At 43.8% G+C, this 19337-nt stretch overlaps 1 protein-coding gene across 1 annotated transcript in view; it reads right to left on the reverse strand.

The window, feature by feature from the left end:
- LOC121232763 (proprotein convertase subtilisin/kexin type 5-like) overlaps positions 1-19337 on the reverse strand; it is a 306293-nt gene that overhangs the window by 245621 nt on the left and 41335 nt on the right. Inside the window, exon 2 of the mRNA XM_041121183.1 lies at positions 3824-3928. Coding sequence (XP_040977117.1) covers positions 3824-3928 — 105 coding nt within the window. The remainder of the gene's footprint in view (positions 1-3823; positions 3929-19337) is intronic.

Raw genomic sequence — 19337 nt, forward strand, 5'->3', positions numbered from 1 at the left:
AGACATCGCCTGCTGATGGGAAGTAGAGAATAACATAATTTGTTTTTCTTTGCTTTCGCGCGCGACCTTTGCTTTCACTTTATTAAACTGTCCTTATCTTGACCCACGAGCCTTTTGTTATATTTTCTCTCCCCGTCCAGCTGAGAAGGGGGAGTGATAGAGCGGCTTTGGTGGGCACCTGGCACCCAGCCAGGGTCAACCTACCACATTCTTTTTCATCCACATGCAATTAAGGATATGGACAGGAGAAAAACCCTTTAAGGCAGGTGCTAACAACTGGGATAATTATGATGAAGCTGAAATATAAGTGTAAATAATCAAACATGATAATTTATGTCAAGAAACACTTCTCTGACAGTGTACTTTTTTAATTTCTAGAATTGTATTACACTGAATTCCTACTGGCCATTTTTCTGCTTTTAGCAGAAAACATCAAAAGGTAATTCCAGTAGGTAGCTTTGATGATTATTTCTGAGGGTTTACTTTTTAAGCACTAATAGAAAAATCAGCTATCATCTCATTAATGTGGTAATAGAATTGGACATTAACAAAGCTTTTATTCTTCACAAAGAAATCTCAGTCCCATTAACATTATGATTAAGGATTAATCATAACATTATGATAGGATTAAGCCTTTCACCTTTAGGTTACTGTCACACAAGGTTCAGCTTTGAGCTAGTTTTGTATCATGTACAGACCAAACACTCTTTAATGTGTGGGAAAGGAACACCAACTTTTTAGGTTGCTATTCCCCCAAATGATTAGACAGAACAGGATGTTTTACCCTACTCTCAGGGTGAAACCTTTAGGTCTAGGTACATTGTGAACTGCAATCTAGATCACAACTGAAAATAAGTCTGATGCTGTCATGCATCCTCAGCATGGTTAAATTATTCTTGATTCTTGCTCAAGCAACATGGGCTTCTCAAGGATTTTTGCTGATGCAGAATCTGGTTTAAGCTAGGACTAATATACCAGGCACCCCTATAAGTACAGATTTCAATCACCATTAAACAAACAGAATACCAACCATCTTGTACAAACTTTACAACAACATAAGAACTGTTAGAACAGCACTAATTATAACAGGATCTAATGCATTTGGGTGCCAGTGAACAGCAAGCCCCATAACATGATCTGACTGTAGGACTATTTGCCCATGTTTATATCAAACTGTGTTTAATACTCCAGAGGCAGGTACTAAAGTGAAATGTTGCTATGTCCTCTCATACATTGTGAATCAGTTCATATTCTATTTTACCCAGCAACAGGCTCCTTAAAAATACAAAATCTGATTCTTGATCTTGACAGCTAAAGAAGGAAGGATGGCTTGTGTAAAGGATTTCTGAGACAATTAAATAAATAGTCCACAGTGGTAAACATATCATTACTTAATAACTAACTTAAATTCCCCAGTCAAACTCTGAACATGGAAAACAGAGTGGCAGTTCCTATTATTCTTTTACCAAGTGCTATTGATTCTTTGTTCTCCGAGTATTAATACAGATTATGTCTACCCAGGCAGACATCAGTAGTTCACCTAATCCCAAGGTTTAATGGTTCTGTTATTCTATTTGGCTAACAAAATCTTTTTGTTCACTAATGAGGTTTAACAACTTAACACTTAGCATTGCCAATACGAAACATAAGCTTTCCCATAATAGCATTCTCATCAGAATTCCTCTAAGCTTGAAGTCCAAGATGCTGCTTTTAAAAACCCAGGGTTTTAGTATTGTAATGAAATTCTTCATTCCTGCTGTATTTTGTGCCTCCTACACGAAATATAAATTGGCCGAAGTTTTATTTTCTCCTTAACTCAACCTCATACTCCAATCTTGGCACATTTAAATTCAGAAATAAATGGAAAACACACCTTGATGACAATCTTAGCATGAAAAATTCATGGCCATGCAATGTACCTTTTTTAAGATTAAACATTTTGTTTTTAAAAGGTCCAGCTTATACAACACAATTGAATTCAAGCCTACTTTAATAATCATGAAATGTCATATATGCTGAGGACAAACCAGCCATTAGCCTACAAATACTGGTGTCCATATTTTGACATGTCTGCAGCCACACAAGAATTCCCAAGCCCAAAGTCAGCAGAGCAATCACAAAGTCAATCAATCACAAACACTTTTGCCAGATCAAGGTATTAGACTGTCAGCTTCTCTTTGGGTACAGAATCATTAACAGGGTGGAGTGTCTCGCACAACCCTCAGTAGAGTTTCTCATTATTAAAGTGATATTTAACAATGATTCCTCAGTGTGATTCCTGTACCAGCACTAGCACAGAATGCTGCATATGGGACAAGACCCAAATGGTATAACATAGAAGGCACTGAGAAACTAATTATGTCTCTGATCTTCTTCTGTGCTCTGCCTTAGAATCTCTCACGATTTTGGCCACAGTAATTTGGGCTGGCTGCCAGAGATGCAGAAGGGGTATCTGGAAGCTGGGTGTAACAGGTATGTTTAAGGTTGTATGTACATGTGAACTTGTGCATTTGCATGTAAATCACTTCACAACCTCTGTGCATGTGGGAAACGGCATGGAATGAGACAGATGTGAACACTTTCTTTTTGCAGTGCCACCTATTCTGAGTACAGCACTTGGTGTTTGAATGGTGGGTGTCAGCATTCATGGGAACAGAGAATTGTGCCCTAACCATTTTCATACTAATCCCTGAAACATGCTGCTCAGTAGAGCTTCTGGGGCTCTTATAGAACTTAGCAGCCCAGCCCTACTGACATGGGGGTGAAAATGTTCTGTATGCATTTCCCTTATCCTGTCCCTTCCTCAGGAGGAACTGCAGTCCTAAATACGGCTTTCCAGACTGCAGAAGTATTCATGTATCCTTTAGTATTCCTCTATGATGCTTAACTTGTAGGAAATGGTACATGTGCAGCATTCAAACTGTCTTTTGCTGATAACTTAGACTTCTCTTAAATTCTTGCCAAGTCTTAGGATAGCACAAATCCTTCACATACCACAATCATAAATACAAGGTCTAAAAAAGACTGACTATTTTAACCAGTGGAAACCACTAGGGGTTTGAGGGTTTTGTTGTGGGGGAATGGATTGCTTGAACAGCATAAAAATGCTAAAGAAGATATGCTTTAAACTTCCTTTCTAAAAGACAACCACAAGAAATCCAATTCTGCAGTTAGGGATGAAGCTACTAGCCACAGAAGTTAAATGTTTAAAACAAAAGTGTCCTGAATACAGCTACATGACAATATTATACCCAACTATAAATCAGTAATTAAATTATGTTGCCAGTTACCTATTACATAATGTATACTCTGAAAGTCTGATACCATTTTTCATACATAGGGAAGTCTCTTAAAATTAAGGTCAGTAGAAACTGCCAAAAAGACCACAGAAAAGAGTATTCTTATTTTAATCCCTCACACATTCTAAATCCAGAAAAAAGACCAGGAAAAAAAAAGAGAAACCTTCATCTGAACATTGATATCATCCTATATTACTCATTTTCATTCCCAAAGCTGTTTGATTTACAGAAGATAACAGCCATTAATGTTACATAGGTGATTTTGTAGGGAAGCATAGCATAGTGATTAGTACAAAATTCCTATACTACAGCTCCTCCATGAATAATGTCAGACCTTATGTTCCAACAACAGCACATAATTAATAGCATGGTATTGTCTTCATTTTAATGGGAAGCAGAACCTTAGCAAAAAAGGGTCAGTTCTTGTAATGCTATATCCCATTCAGGTGAATGTCTCCTGGTATGATATTTCATATAAAAAACGTAAAGGCTTTTGCCTCAGACACTTAGGTGGATTTTCTTACCTTTGGTTCCATTGAAATGAAGCTGTGGGTACCTCTACTTGAGAGAACTGACCTTTTAATCGTTTTACTATGGTAGAAGTGGTAGTAATCCTTCAGTGTTCCAATCTGTAAGGGGAGAAATAAAAAAAAGAGAGGGAGATGTAATTAATGAAAAGTATTTTTATGGTTTTCATTTTTAAAGGTCTATAAATTATGCAATTTCCTACTGTGCTGAAATGTTACTTGAACCAAGTGATCATTTTTCAAAAGGACATATGATATGAAATGGATGGAGTGTCCTTGAGGCAGTAACGGCATAACCATAGATTATAATTGAGCTGCTTAGACTGTCCGTATCTACCTTTTTAATGTTTAAATTATTACATTCAGTATTTTAAGCAATTCTATATCAATCTATATCCAAGCTGTCTTCAAATGGAACATATAATAATCATCAAATGGCTATATGGTTATTAAAAAGCATTCCATCTAGTTTGCATAAGGAAATATATTGTAAAATGCACTAGATTCAGTTATTTATATAAAATTTATAAAAAAGACATCCACAGCATCAGACTATGCACCAGGAATAGGCTTCTCTTTCTGCAGAAGGTGGGCAAGAAAGAAGTAGAAGAAAGATGGAAACCGTAACTTCATAAGATAACTAGAAGTACAAAATCAATTCATGCAAAATTGCAAATACAAAACAGTAGAATAAAAATACTTATTCATTCCATCAGTACACAGTAGCAGTGTAAATATTAAACTAAGACAGCCTTCACAATTTTAAGAATAAATTTCCCCTTCCAGTCATTAATATCTAAATATTCATAACTTGAAATTTTACTTTCACATACCTACAAGCAAACATTCAGCTTACTTGTCTTTAGAGCAATGTCTCCCCAAGACATTTGGAATTTGTCCTTCTATCACACTGTAAATCTTGTAAGACACTTAATAATTTAGTTAAAGGTTTCTTAATGATGAGTAAAAAAGAGACAATGGAGCTTACTGTTATTTCAAGTTGAAACTCAAAGTGACCTCAGAAAACAGGTTTGGTTTTAAAAATGAATCTAAATGAAATCACCAAAGAGGATGGAGCAACACTGAAAAGCTCTAATCTTAAAGATCCTATATTATGAATTTATATCTATAAGAATATGCATGTAGGAAACTAGAGTGTTCGACATTAAAGGTTCAAAGAGAATTGGAAATAAGCCACTGAGGAACTCCAAAAATCTGCTTTTAAAATATTAGAACACAAAAATCTTGAGAAAATATCAGAGTAGACTGAGAACAAATATTGATAGAAAATTATTGTTCTCAAAGAGCACTTGAATATTTTGTCTTAAAGTTTAAAATGTAAACTGCACTGGGGAATGAAGGAGACGTTTTTGGGAAAAAAAGTCTATCATTTAAATGAATGCTTCTAAAGGGGAAACTGTACCAGAGTTTACGATATTATTCTCAGTCTGTACAGTTAAATGGGTCCATCAGTATCTAATTTTCAGAAAGGATGACTTATGTTTACTTTAAGTCAAATATGGAAGCATTCAGTTAAACCAAGTCAGTTTATCATAAATTAAATAGGAATTGGTTTGACTAAGCCTAAATAGAGCATATTAATACTACAGTAGCAATCTCCATGATGCCTTCTGTTTCAGAGGTGATTCAAGTTGAAATGGTGCATTTCTGTCCCATGGAGGAGCCTGGTCTCAGTCTCCATGTGCATATCTGCAAATAAACCCTCCTTAAATCTCCAGGGGAAAGTCTTCTCACAGACATCTCAGAGCTGCAGGACCCTGGGCATCCCGAGATCATTCACATGCAGTTCTCTGTGGGCTGAAATCTATCACCACAGCAGGTACCAAAGCAAACCCTGTTTCTTTGTCCATGAATGAGTGTACTCTATTGGTGACACAGTGTGAGTCAGAATAACATGCAGTTTCCATGATGATTTCAGCCAGTCCAAAAGGTAATTAAGGACATTATTGTACACAGTTGTGTTGTTATATCACTTGTGACTGCATTAATTTGTTTATTCTGATAGTTTAACAACCTGCAGTACAATGAATGTCCCTAAGTATCAGGCCAATGTTTCCTGGTTTTTTAATTATTATTATTTATATCAACCACTGAAATTTGACTCCAGGGTTAGCACCAGTACAGGTGACAGCATGCTGCCCCAAGACAAAGGGACATCAGTCACTTCCTAGATGTGTCCTTAACACAAAAGTAGCCTCAAACAGTGCTGAAATGCTAACCACTGTCGAATGATGCTACTCTTGCTTCTTAAGTCCTCAGAAACTAGTAATGTGCATATTAACCATACGAAAATACTGTACAGATGTTAGGCTTTTATGAATCTTGCTATCTTTAATGTGAATTAGAGGCTGTCGTGGTTTCAGCCCAGCCGGTAACAAAGGACCACGCAGCCGCTCGCTCACTCCTCCCGCCCCCTCCGGTGGGATAGGGGGGAGACGGAGGAGAGAAAAGGAAAAAAACTGGAACCTCGAGGGTTGAGATAAGGGCAGCTTACTGGGACAACGCAAAAAAAAAAAAAGTTACAACAACAACAACGGTACTAATGAAAGAGTATACAAAAAAAAAAAAAGTGATGCACAGTGCAACTGCTCACCACCCGGGACCCGACGCTCCGCCACTTCCCCCACCGAAAGTCGAGAGCAGGAGCCCCCTCCCCCCGGCCCACTCCCCAGTTATATACTGGGCATGATGTCACATGGTATGGAATCGCTCCTTGGCTAGTTCAGGTCAGCTGCCCCGGCTATGCCCCCCCACCTCCCAGGTTCCTGTAAAAATTAACTCTATCCCAGCTGAACCCAGGACAGAGGCATACTACTGTGTGTGTACGTGTGTGTGTATACAAAAACATATACATTATTTAAAAGTCAGAGCTCAAGCAGGTAACTGTATTTTACCACTGCACAGAACTGCATAGATAGAAACATGTCATGTGGGAGCAGCTCGGAACACCTGGCATTTGTTTTCAAGAGTGACCGTTAGAATTTGTTGTGCTGCATGTTTGCCAAGCCTTTGAAGAACTAGTTTCACAAGGTCAGGTTGGAGGATGGCCTTGTGTAGGCCTGGGAAGATGTGGCTGAAGACAGTCACAAGTATGTCTATGGAATGTTTTTATCTTTAACTGTTCTGAGGACTGGCAAACATCCCAGCTGGGCCAGATATGCCCTCCTGTGTTAGTAGTATTGGCTGTGTGCCGTTAGTACTTTCTGGATCTTTGTTGAAACATATATAAGTTGGATTCTTTTGTGAAATAAAGGGAATCTTGCACAGAGAGTTTGAGCGCTTAATTGGGTCTCTGCAATGTCATATTTCAGGGAAATATCTTTATCAATGATTTGGATGAGGGGATTGAGTGCACCCTCAGCAAGTTTGCAGACGACACCAAGTTGGGAGGGAGGGTCGATCTGCTTGAGGGTAGGGAGGCTCTACAAAGAGATCTGGACAGGCTGGATCGATGGGCTGAGGCCAATCCTATGAAGTTCAACAAGGCCAAGTGCCGGGTCCTGCACTTTGGTCACGGCAACGCCATGCAGCGCTACAGGCTTGGGGAAGAGTGGCTGGAAAGCTGCCCAGCAGAGAAAGACCTGGGTGTGCTGGTTGACAGGCAGCTGAATATGAGCCAGCAGTGTGCCCAGGTGGCCAAGAAGGCCAATGGCATCCTGGCCTGCATCAGAAATAGTGTGGCCAGCAGGAGCAGGGAGGTGATTGTTCCCCTGTACTTGGCACTGGTGAGGCCGCACCTTGAGTACTGTGTTCACTTTTGGGCCCCTCACTACAGGAAAGACATTGAGGTGCTGGAGCATGTCCAGAGGAGGGCAACCAAGTTGGTGAGGGGCCTGGAGCACAAGTCTTATGAGGAGCGGCTGAGGGAACTGGGGCTGTTCAGTCTAGAAAAGAGGAGGCTTAGGGGAGACCTTATCGCTCTCTACAACTACCTGAAAGGGGGTTGTAGTGAGGTGGGTGTTGGTCTCTTCTGTCAGGTGGCTGGAGATAGGACAAGAGGAAATGGCCTCAAGTTGAGGCAAGGGAGATTTAGGTTAGGTATTAGGAAAAATTTTTTTACTGATGAGACAAGGGGAGTCAAAAGAATCTCAGTAGACATAATAAAGGGGGATGAAAGATGATGTTTAGCGCTTACATTGTTGAAATTAGCTGACATAGAGACAGTCCTTGATAAGAAGAGCTGGTCCTAAGAACCAGCCAATAAGGTAAAGACAGTTCCTGATAAGAAGCAGGAGCTGGCCCCAAGAGCCAGCTAAGACTGGTCTTGCGGCTTGGGTGAATACCAAGAAATCACTGAGCCTGCGCAAGAAAAGAGGTTACTAGCGGTGACGAAGAGGAGTCATCTATCTTCATCTCTGCGACCACCAGACGACCACCATAAAGAGGCACTGCGCAAGCGCATTTGAGAGGAGACTATGGAAATGACCTCTCGGAGCTAATTTTAATATGAAGCGGGGACAGGTCATGCATATGTATAGGCGTATTGTGAATATGTAACACTTGACTGTATAAACTTGAAACTAACTGCCGAATCGGGCGCGCACGACTTTGGTGGGACTACCCCCGTGCTGCCCAGCGCTGAATAAACATACCTACTTTACAATCTCACTGATTGTGGAGTCCGTTTCCGCACGTCACTGAGAGGGTTGTCAAACATTGGAACGGGCTGCCCAGGGAAGTGGTTGAGTCACCATCCCTGGAGATATTCAAAAAGCAAGTGGACAGGGTACTTCAGGACATGGTTTAGTGGGCTTGGTTAATGGTTGGACTCGATGATCTTGAAGGTCTTTTCCAACCTAAATGATTCTATGATTCTATTCTATGATTCTATGAAAATAAACAAACATCTGTCCTGTTTTGTGCTGCATAGATCTCAATATCACCAGTTCTCTTTGTTTTGTCTTGCACTAGTTTGGGGCCTTTTTTTTTTAAGGATAAACTGTAGCTTACCTCGTTAAGAGCATCCAAAACAGCAGAGTTAGAGGGTGGCCTAATTGCACTCCTGGAGGTCCTACAGTTTAGCAGCACTAGCCACCCACAACAGACACTGGAGGGGATAGGAGACACTCCCACATTTATTTTACCAACTAGGCTTGTGCACACATGCAGGGATGTGCATGTTCTACTTCCCAATTGTCATGATTTAACCCTGGCTGGCAACTAAGCACCACACAGCTGCTTGCTCACTCCCCCCCAGCAGGATGGGGGAAGAGAATTGGAAGGGTAAAAGTGAGAAAGCTCATGGGTTGAGATAAGAACAGTTTAATAATTTAAATAAAATATTATTAATATTAATTGTAATTGTAATGAAAACGAAAAGGAGAAGGAGAAGGAAAAGGAAAATAACAGAGAGAAGTAAAACCCAAGAAAGACAATTGATGCAAATGAAAACAATTGCTCACCACCAACTGACAGATGCCTAGTCAGTCCCTGAGCAGCAGCCCCCCCACCAACCTTCCCCCTAGTTTTATTGCTGAGCATGATGTCATATGGTCTGGAATATCCCTTTGGTCAGCTGGGGTCAGCTGTCCTGGTTGTGTCTCCTCCCAACTTTTTGTGCACCCCCAGCCCACTTGCTAGTGGGGCAGTATGAGGAGCAGAAAAGGCCTTGACTCTGTGTAAGCACTGCTGAACAATAGCTAAAACATCCCTGTATTATCAACACTGTTTCCAGCACAAATCCAAAACATAGCCCCATACAAGCTACTATGAAGAAAATTAACTGTACCCCAGCCAAAACCAGCACACCAATCTAAGGGGAAAAGCCTGAGGATTTGCAATGCTTGATGGCTGTACTCCCTGAGACCTTGTCCTCAGGAGACAGAATTAAGTGTGGTAACTGCAATGCCATGTCTTCCAGGCACTGTCAATTTTCTAATAATAATAATAATAAAAATAATAATAATAAAAAATAAAAATGGTGAGATCTACCTCTTTAGTTAATAATTGTCAGTGAAATAAAAGGATCCCAAATCTTTTAAATGGAATTTAATTCATATTCCCTAACTATCAGTGCCTCTTGCAGTAAGGTAACACCACTGTTATTAAAAATTATATTGCCCTTTTTTCCCTTAATGGGAATTTACTTAGACCTTCCCAATCTTTGGACCACTTGGCAAATAGTTAAACCATGGAAATATAGCACAATAAAACTTATTATTATGGATGTTCTTGTTAAATTGTTTTTTATACTTTTAACTACCAAGTCTTAGAGGCACTATCAGAGGGAAAGGAATACGAAAACAGAAACACCAGACTGTAGATCTAACCACATTAGAGACTGTCCTGGGTTCAGCTGGGATAGAGTTAATTTTTACAGGAACCTGGGAGGTGGGGGGGCATAGCCGGGGCAGCTGACCTGAACTAGCCAAGGAGCTATTCCATACCATGTGACATCATGCTCAGTATATAAATGGGGAGTGGGCCGGGGGGAGGGCTCTCCTGCTCTCTCTCTCGACTTTCGGTGGGGGAAGTGGCGGAGCGTCGGGTCCCGGGTGGTGAGCAGTTGCACTGTGCATCACTCTTTTCTGTATACTCTTTCATTAGTACCGTCGTTGTTGTTGTAACTTTTTTGCGTTGTCCCAGTAAGCTGCCCTTATCCCAACCCTCGAGGTTCCAGTTTTTTTTCTTTTCTCTCCTCCGTCTCCCCCCTATCCCACCGGAGGGGGGCGGGAGGAGTGAGCGAGCGGCTGCGTGGTCCTTTGTTACCGGCTGGGCTGAAACCACGACAGTCCTTTTTGGCGCCCAACGTGGGGCACGAAGGGTTGAGATAACGACAGATCTGGCCAGAGCGTGTTGAAACAAATTTGTCATACGCATTCCTTATATTAGATAAATAGATGTTAGTCGCAATGTTGATTAATTTGTTTACATGGTGGCGTTTTGTAAGTCCTTATATGCTCTATGTATTGCCTGTAGTTACGTTTCTCACCTCTGGGAGAGTGACTGGGATTATCATTTTGCTGTACTGGGCAATGTCGACTTGTGAAATGATTACATCACTGGTCATGAGGTTAAGCTGGTATCTGTATGAGGCAGTGATATCATTTCCATACTTTGGGCACCTTCTATCGGATTTTATTGGTAATTACAGCCAATCCATGGGGGAGTTAGGGGGGGATACTTCCCCCCGTCCGTTCGCCTCCCTTTTCTCCTTCCGACTAATTACAACAGCTTTTGAGAACTTTGAATATCCTTGGGATGCACAAGCCAGTGTGCTGTTAGTGCTATGCCTCCTGAATATGTTTAGGTCTTGTTTAGGGCTACAAAAAGGCTCTTTAAGAGTACCGCCCAGAGATCTGCCCCAAAGCTGGATATTCATGGGTGGCACGGCATGTGGGAGGATATGGGCAGGTATCTAGAGAACTTCTCACCCCCAGTGGCTTGGAAGTTCACTCCTGAACAACTACAGAACCCTCATGAAGTGGTAGAATATTTGAAAGAAAAATGCTGTGGCTATTCCAAAGACGTACAACTCGCTGCACTGTGCTGGGCCCTGGCCAGTATCTACCAAACACTGCTTGATATTAGGCAGCACCCTCAGGGAGAAAAGGGGGAAAAGATGGAAAACAGGGCAGCAGGCACCGTGGCTACCCCTACCCCGGCAGCAGGCACCGTGGCTACCCCTACCCCGGCAGCAGGCACCGTGGCTACCCCTACCCCGGCAACAGGCAGCGTGGCTACCCCAACCGCAGTGAGAGATACTGCAGCTAAACCAGAGAACCAACCTGTGCCAGTATCAGTCGCCCCTGTACAGAAAAAGAAACACACAAAGAAATCAGTTCGCTCAGTGAGAGATGAAGATGAACCAGGGTCATCACGAGAACAGGAGGAAGAGGCAGAACCTGAAATAATCACCCGATCTCTATCCCTGAGTGAGTTGCGTGACATGCGAAAAGATTTTAGCCGCCACCCAGGTGAGCACATTGTTACCTGGCTGCTCCGATGCTGGGATACTGGGGCTAGTAGTGTGGAATTAGAGGGTAAGGAAGCCAAGCAGTTGGGATCTCTGTCTAGGGAAGGGGGCATCGACAAGGCGATTGGGAGAAAAACACAAGTCCTCAGCCTCTGGAGGCGACTTCTGTTAGGTGTAAAGGAAAGATACCCCTTCAAGGATGAAGTTACATGTCACCAAGGCAAGTGGACCACCATGGAGAGAGGTATCCAGTACCTGAGGGAATTAGCCGTGCTGGAGGTGATTTATAATGATCCAGAAAATGCGCAGTCACCCATAGACCCAGATGATGTCCAATGCACACAACCCATGTGGCGGAAGTTTCTACGAAGTGCACCACCAACCTATGCCAACTCATTGGCAGTAATGTCCTGGAAAGAAGGCCATGGACAAATGGTGGATGAATTGGCTGTCCAACTCCGGCAATACGAAGGAAGTCTCTCTTCCTCCCTACGGGCCTGTGTCTCGGCTGTAGAGGAATTGTCCCGAGAGTTCCAGCAATTCAAAGTGGATATGTCTTCCTCCCCACCTGTACAGGCCCGCATCGCAGCTATTGGGAGTAAGCATTCCTCTGCCCAAGAGAGAGGAGAGAGAAAGTACACACGACGGGCTAACCTGTGGTTTTACCTGCGTGACCATGGAGAGGACATGAGGAAGTGGGATGGAAAACCTACCTCAGTCCTGGATGCACGGGTACGGGAGTTGCGAGAAAAAGCAACCAGGAAAGAGGATTCTTCTTGGAAAACTGCTGCTCCAGTTTCCTGTGAGGAGTCCCCCAGATGCAGTAGATGGGCTGATCACATTTCTGATCCTCTTGAAGGGACTTCTGATTCACGTGTGCGAAAAGTGAGTAACGAATATTCTAACCAGGATTAGAGGGGCCCTGCCTCCAGCCAGGTGGAGGAGAGGGACAACCGAGTCTACTGGACAGTGTGGATTCGATGGCCTGGCACATCAGACCCACAGGAATATAAGGCTCTAGTAGACACTGGTGCACAATGCACCCTAATGCCATCAAGTTATAAAGGGGCAGAACCCATCTGTATCTCTGGTGTGACAGGGGGATCCCAAGAGCTAACCGTATTAGAAGCTGAAATGAGTCTAACCGGGAATGACTGGCATAAACACCCCATTGCAACTGGCCCAGAGGCCCCATGCATCCTTGGTATAGATTATCTCAGGAGGGGATATTTCAAGGACCCAAAAGGGTACCGTTGGGCTTTTGGTATAGCTGCATTGGAGACGGAGGAGATTGAACAGCTGTCTACCCTGCCTGGTCTCTCTCAAGACCCTTCGGTTGTGGGGTTGCTGAAGGTTGAAGAACAACAGGTGCCAATTGCTACCACGACGGTGCACCGGCGGCAATATCGCACCAACCGAGATTCCCTGATCCCCATCCATAAGCTGATTTGCCAATTGGAGAGTCAAGGCGTGATCAGCAAGACTCACTCACCCTTTAATAGTCCCATATGGCCCGTACGGAAATCTAATGGGGAATGGAGACTAACAGTAGATTATCGTGGGCTGAATGAAGTCACGCCCCCGCTGAGCGCTGCTGTGCCAGATATGTTAGAGCTTCAATATGAACTGGAATCAAAGGCAGCCAAGTGGTATGCCACAAGTGACATTGCTAATGCATTTTTTTCCATCCCTTTGGCAGCGGAGTGCAGGCCACAGTTTGCCTTTACTTGGAGGGGTGTCCAGTACACCTGGAATCGACTGCCCCAGGGGTGGAAACACAGCCCCACTATTTGCCATGGACTGATCCAGGCTGCACTGGAAAAAGGTGAAGCTCCAGAGCACCTGCAATACATTGATGACATCATCGTATGGGGCAACACGGCAGAAGAAGTTTTTGAGAAAGGGAAGAAAATAATCCAAATCCTTTTGAAGGCTGGTTTTGCCATAAAAGAAAGTAAGGTCAAGGGACCTGCACAGGAGATCCAGTTCTTAGGAGTAAAATGGCAAGACGGGCGTCGTCAGATCCCTATGGATGTGATCAACAAAATAGCAGCTATGTCCCCACCGACTAATAAAAAGGAAACACAAGCTTTCTTAGGTGTTGTAGGCTTTTGGAGAATGCATATTCCAAATTACAGTCAAATTGTAAGTCCTCTCTACCAAGTTACCCGGAAGAAGAATGATTTTAAATGGGGGCCTGAGCAACGACAAGCTTTTGAACAAACTAAGCGGGAGATTGTTCATGCAGTAGCTCTTGGGCCAGTCCGGGCAGGACAAGATGTTATAAATGTGCTCTACACTGCAGCTGGGGAGAATGGCCCTACCTGGAGCCTCTGGCAGAAAGCACCTGGGGAGACCCGAGGCCGACCCCTGGGGTTTTGGAGTCGGGGATACAGAGGATCCGAGGCTCGTTATACTCCAACTGAAAAAGAGATATTGGCAGCATATGAAGGAGTTCGAGCCGCCTCAGAAGTGGTTGGTACTGAAACACAGCTCCTCTTAGCACCCCGACTGCCAGTGCTGGGCTGGATGTTCAAAGGGAAGGTCTCCTCTACACATCATGCAACTGATGCCACGTGGAGTAAGTGGGCCGCACTGATCACACAACAGGCTCGCATAGGAAACCCCAGTCGCACAGGAATTGTGGAAGTGATCATGGACTGGCCAGAAGGCAAAAATTTTGGAACGTCGCCAGAGGAGGAGGTGACGCGTGCTGAAGAGGCCCCGCTGTATAATAAACTGCCAGAAAATGAGAGGCAATATGCTCTGTTCACTGATGGGTCCTGTCGCATTGTGGGAAAGCATCGGAGGTGGAAGGCTGCTGTATGGAGTCCTACACGACTAGTCGCAGAAACTGCTGAAGGAGAAGGTGAATCGAGTCAGTTTGCAGAGGTGAAAGCCATCCAGCTAGCGTTAGACATTGCTGAAAGAGAGAAGTGGCCAGTGCTCTATCTCTATACCGACTCATGGATGGTGGCAAATGCCCTGTGGGGGTGGCTACAGCAATGGAAGCAGAGCAACTGGCAGCGCAGAGGTAAACCCATCTGGGCTGCCGCACTGTGGCAAGATATTGCTGTTCGGATAGAGAAGCTAGTGGTAAAAGTACGCCACGTAGATGCTCATGTACCCAAGAGTCGGGCCACTGAAGAACATCAAAACAACCAGCAGGCAGATCAGGCCGCCAAGATTGAAGTGTCTCAGGTGGACCTGGACTGGCAACGTAGGGGTGAGCTATTTATGGCTCAGTGGGCCCATGATACCTCGGGCCATAAGGGAAGAGATGCAACATTGTCGCGTCCCAGAGTTGGAGCGACTCAGGTTCGTGGATTTCCTTTGTCAGAATTAAGGTGAAACGACACCAGGGGAGTTCAAACAACAATCAACATTTATTCAACCTAGATAACCTTGCCCAAGTACAAGTGAACTTATCAATATGAACCTTGCAACATGTCGTTAAGCCGCTGTTTGAGAAGAGAAGGGAAGTATAGAAAAATGAAATGGAAAAGGGAACATGAAACTGTGTCAGAAGGAGAGCCCTCCCGTTGAGTCACGAGGTTCAGAGCAGACCCCCTTGCTTTCTGGACTCCTTCTCAGAGAGGAGCCCAGGGGCGGCTAGATCCACTCCTAGTCTCAGACTTGGTCAACGGTTTATGTTTAAAAGGATGAGGTGTAGGGACTGTGGAAAAGAGAGAAGAAAAAGAGGGAGGGAGAGAAAGAGAGAAAGAAAGAAAGAAAGAGAGAAGGAAAGGGTTTCACCAGTCCTGGGTCCAGCGTTGGTCCAGCCAGCGTAGAGATCCAGTTCCGGAGGGCGCGCCCTGAGAACTCGTTCTCCCTTCTTTTATAGCGTGTTAGTCGATGGTCTCGACATGCGCAGTCCCATTCCCGGGGTTCTCTGGAATCGGTCGGAGAGCTTTGGGGGGGGGGGGGGGGTTCATCGCAGAGTTGCCTCTCTTTTTCTGCTGGCATGACCGCTTAAGATAGAAGCACAGTCCCATCCTCCGTGGGGCCTCCTCCTCCAGGCGCATATGCTGTGCTCCTTCTCCTGGTCACTTAAGATAAGGAATTGCGGCTTTGGAGAAGCGCGGTCCCACCCTCCGGGGGGCCCTCTCCTCCGGCCACATTGTCCTGTTCACAAAACTCCAGCATTTTTACAGAGGCCGTTTTCTCCACCAAAGTTCTTTAACGAATGTTTGAGACATTGACTATAATTTGTCCGACCGTCACACCACCCCGTGGCTCAAACAGTCGCTGTACTTTGATTCTCGTTCATATCATCTTCTTCTGTGGTAATTTTAACATAGCGGACAGTAGGAGAAGAGAGAGAGACAGCTGAGGATAGCAAGCGGCTAATCATACATCTTACTATGGCAAGGCCTGCTATTAAACATGTAAATCCAATTAATATCATAAGTCCAATATTTACAAGCCATTTTCCCCATCCCGTCAGTCCCAAGGATCCCAAAATGGAATGTAGCCATGAGTTGGGACTCCAGCCATCAAACCAGTCAGCTGGTTGCATTGCATGGAAGAGTTCCCCCGTCTGGTCGGCAATCTCCTTCATCTTTGCCCGGGCTTCTTCAATTGAGGTCGTGGCATTATGAATGGTAATACAACATTCGGATTCAGTCAAGTTTAACATACCACACACACCTTGTTCTTTTAACAATAACATATTTAAGGCTAAACGATTCTGTAACGCCATTTTTGATACTTGTTGCACTTGCAGATTTAGTTCCCCAAAGGCATATCGAGTCCAATTACTTAATACATGTACTTGCCAAGTTAGGTTTTCTAGCACCCATTGGTGCCGAACAATATACCCAGATGGTGCAAAGAATGCTTCTAGCTCTAACGATACTTTCTGTCCCCAGGTATAATAATCAGGTTTTAGAATGCTTTGAATCCACTTCTGGGTGCTACTTGGGTCATCAAGTTCTCGTTTTTTCCTGTGAATAGGTGGTGTGGTATATTCAAAGATTCGCCTGGGACACATAGTAGGAATTCCCAAACCACACCGCAATCCAGCCTGTTTGATAACATTCAAGTGCGAGTACATTTTCCCATCTGAGCACCCCCAGACGGTCCCCTCGGGCGGCATACAAAGCGTTTTGACAAGTAGCTGCGTCTCCCCGGGGTATTTGATTATCTTCTTCTATTTTATGTCTTGGGAAGTGGTTAATGGGAATTCCACATTTTAGCCAGATATTAACATTATTGGTGATCTGATTACATTGGTTGTCCTGGTTTCGGTATCCAAAATTAGGATATCCCCAACAGGTGCACATATCTCGAATTAAGGTTCTAACTTCCAAACTGATCCATGTTTCGATGGGATTGCCAGCGCCTGTGGTACAATCTATAATGTGGGTACAGTTTAACAAATGGGCATCATTGGGGTTGGGCGTGCCCACAAATTCTTTCTTTAATAAGTGAAGAGGTTGGTTTTTTAACATGTGTTTCACTGACCATCCCCAAGCAGTGTGGGCGCTATTCACTGAAGGATATTGTCCCTTCCTGTCAGGTATGTGAACACACCAAGCTGAATCCCATCTTACATTATACTGTAATTCAAAAGGGGTAATTTCCGGGGAAGCAGGCCAAAAAGGCACTAAATTACAAGATATATTGTGATAGGAAGGGCATCCTGTTATTCTCCACCAGGATGGAGAAGGTGGGAATCGTCTGGAATAGGCTTCCTTGAATCCTGGAGGACACGGCGGGCTATGACTAATACTAATTTCACGACTGACCTCCAATCTCCATCGCTTACAAGTTTTGTTTATTAAGTCAGGCCACCCCGTGTCCCGAGGGATCTCATAGAAGGCTGCTTCATCTCGCCACCATCTGCCAGAGGAGGTATAATCACTTCGATATTGATACTCAAACGGAGCATCTACTAACCCTATAATGTCATTGCTCATATTATATTTTCCAATATTGAGCCTCATGGGTATCAAACCGAATCTAATCCCCTGCTCGGCAGAAGTAGGAATCTGAATACAGATCCCCTGATCCGTTCTATTCCAGACATGTATGAATCCTTGTATCACTTCCCAAGCCAAATTGGAGGCCCTTTCTCCTTGTCCAGCTACATCAAAAGTAAGAAAGGCAAGGAGGAAGGAGTTCCAAACCATCTTTCCCTGTTGTATCATAAGAATATCACAACCAAAATCAAACAAACAATACAGATAATGGCCCACTCATCAAGTGAAAACATAAGTCCTGCCGTGGGCTTCTGATAACCTGCAAAATATATACAAAAATAAACAATCATTAAAGGGATAGGATTGGAGGAGATGTCAAGCAGTGTTGCTAGTGGTTGGGATCCATCCGAGAGGCTGAGATGCACTCTCCGAGGCGCTCGTGCAGCTTCTGTAAAACAACCTCCTACAGGCCATGTGCAGGATGTGTTATGTATTGTAGATGCATACAAATTAGCCTTAAATTTCAAGCTCTCTTGACTGGAATTGCTCTGATTAAAGTATCCGTAGATCAGCAGAATGTGTTCATTGTGCGTAAAAAGGCTAATAAGTTTATAGCAACCACTTGTTCTTACGTGGCGTAGGTGCCGCTGCAAGAACTCCAACGTTGTCTGCTGCCAAGCTCTCTGTGTCCTCCCCCCAACTCAGGAATTCTGAGAAGTCAACACAGCATCGCTAGTCAGAGTAACAAAAACATAAGCAGGCCATCAAGCAGCTATGGTTTTAGTACTATAGCAGAGGGTTGGGGTTATATTGTGCATCTTAACTGATATGCTTGTTAGAATCCAGCCAGTGGGATACAGAAAAAACATATTCTTATCAGCCATTTAACATCGGAACAACTTTAATTCAGGACATGAAGGTCCACTTAGAAGGATGGGACAATCCATCGGGTATTGATACGATGCTCTTTCCCATGGGCATCTGTGGCTACCCAGGAATAAAGGTTAAGGGGCGTCTTTAGGGTTAGGGGTACTTGCCCCACAGTGGGCAGTTCCACTAATACTGGTTGTCCAGCATAGTGGAGCAAGTGTGCAGGGTCTTTGCCACTTTTCGTCCCTGGAACAATAGAAGGAGGTGTGGGACAGAATGCTAGGAGTCGGGGGCAGCCATTTGCCCCCCACCGGCTATTGACTCGGTATACTGCTTCTGGTACTCGCAAGGCCCACCCTGGGTCATGGGGCCTCAGAGCTCGTTTTAGAAGTCCGTTTGTTCTCTCCACAATACCATTAGCTTGAGGGTAGTAAGGGGTGTGAAAAACCCACTGGATTTCCTCACCCTTAGCCCATTCTTGCACCATTCCAGCAGTGAAATGGCTCCCATTATCAGATTGAATTGATTGAGGCTTGGGTAAGCAGCTAAACCATACTTTAAGACTTTTCACCGTATTTTCTCCTGTGGCTCTGGATACAGCTTCAGCTTGTGTTAGTCCTGATACCACCTCTACTCCTACTAACACATATCGTTTTCCCTCTGATACCCGAAAGGGGCCAATATAGTCAATTTGCCACGTTTGCCATAAACCTTTGTTTGTCCTTAAATGTAGGGGTTGCTCCTTTAAAGGGTTATATTTTTCCAAACGAACTCGACATTG

This window comes from Aquila chrysaetos, chromosome W (assembly GCF_900496995.4).
Source record: "Aquila chrysaetos chrysaetos chromosome W, bAquChr1.4, whole genome shotgun sequence".
In the NCBI taxonomy this organism is placed as follows: Eukaryota; Metazoa; Chordata; class Aves; order Accipitriformes; family Accipitridae; genus Aquila; species Aquila chrysaetos.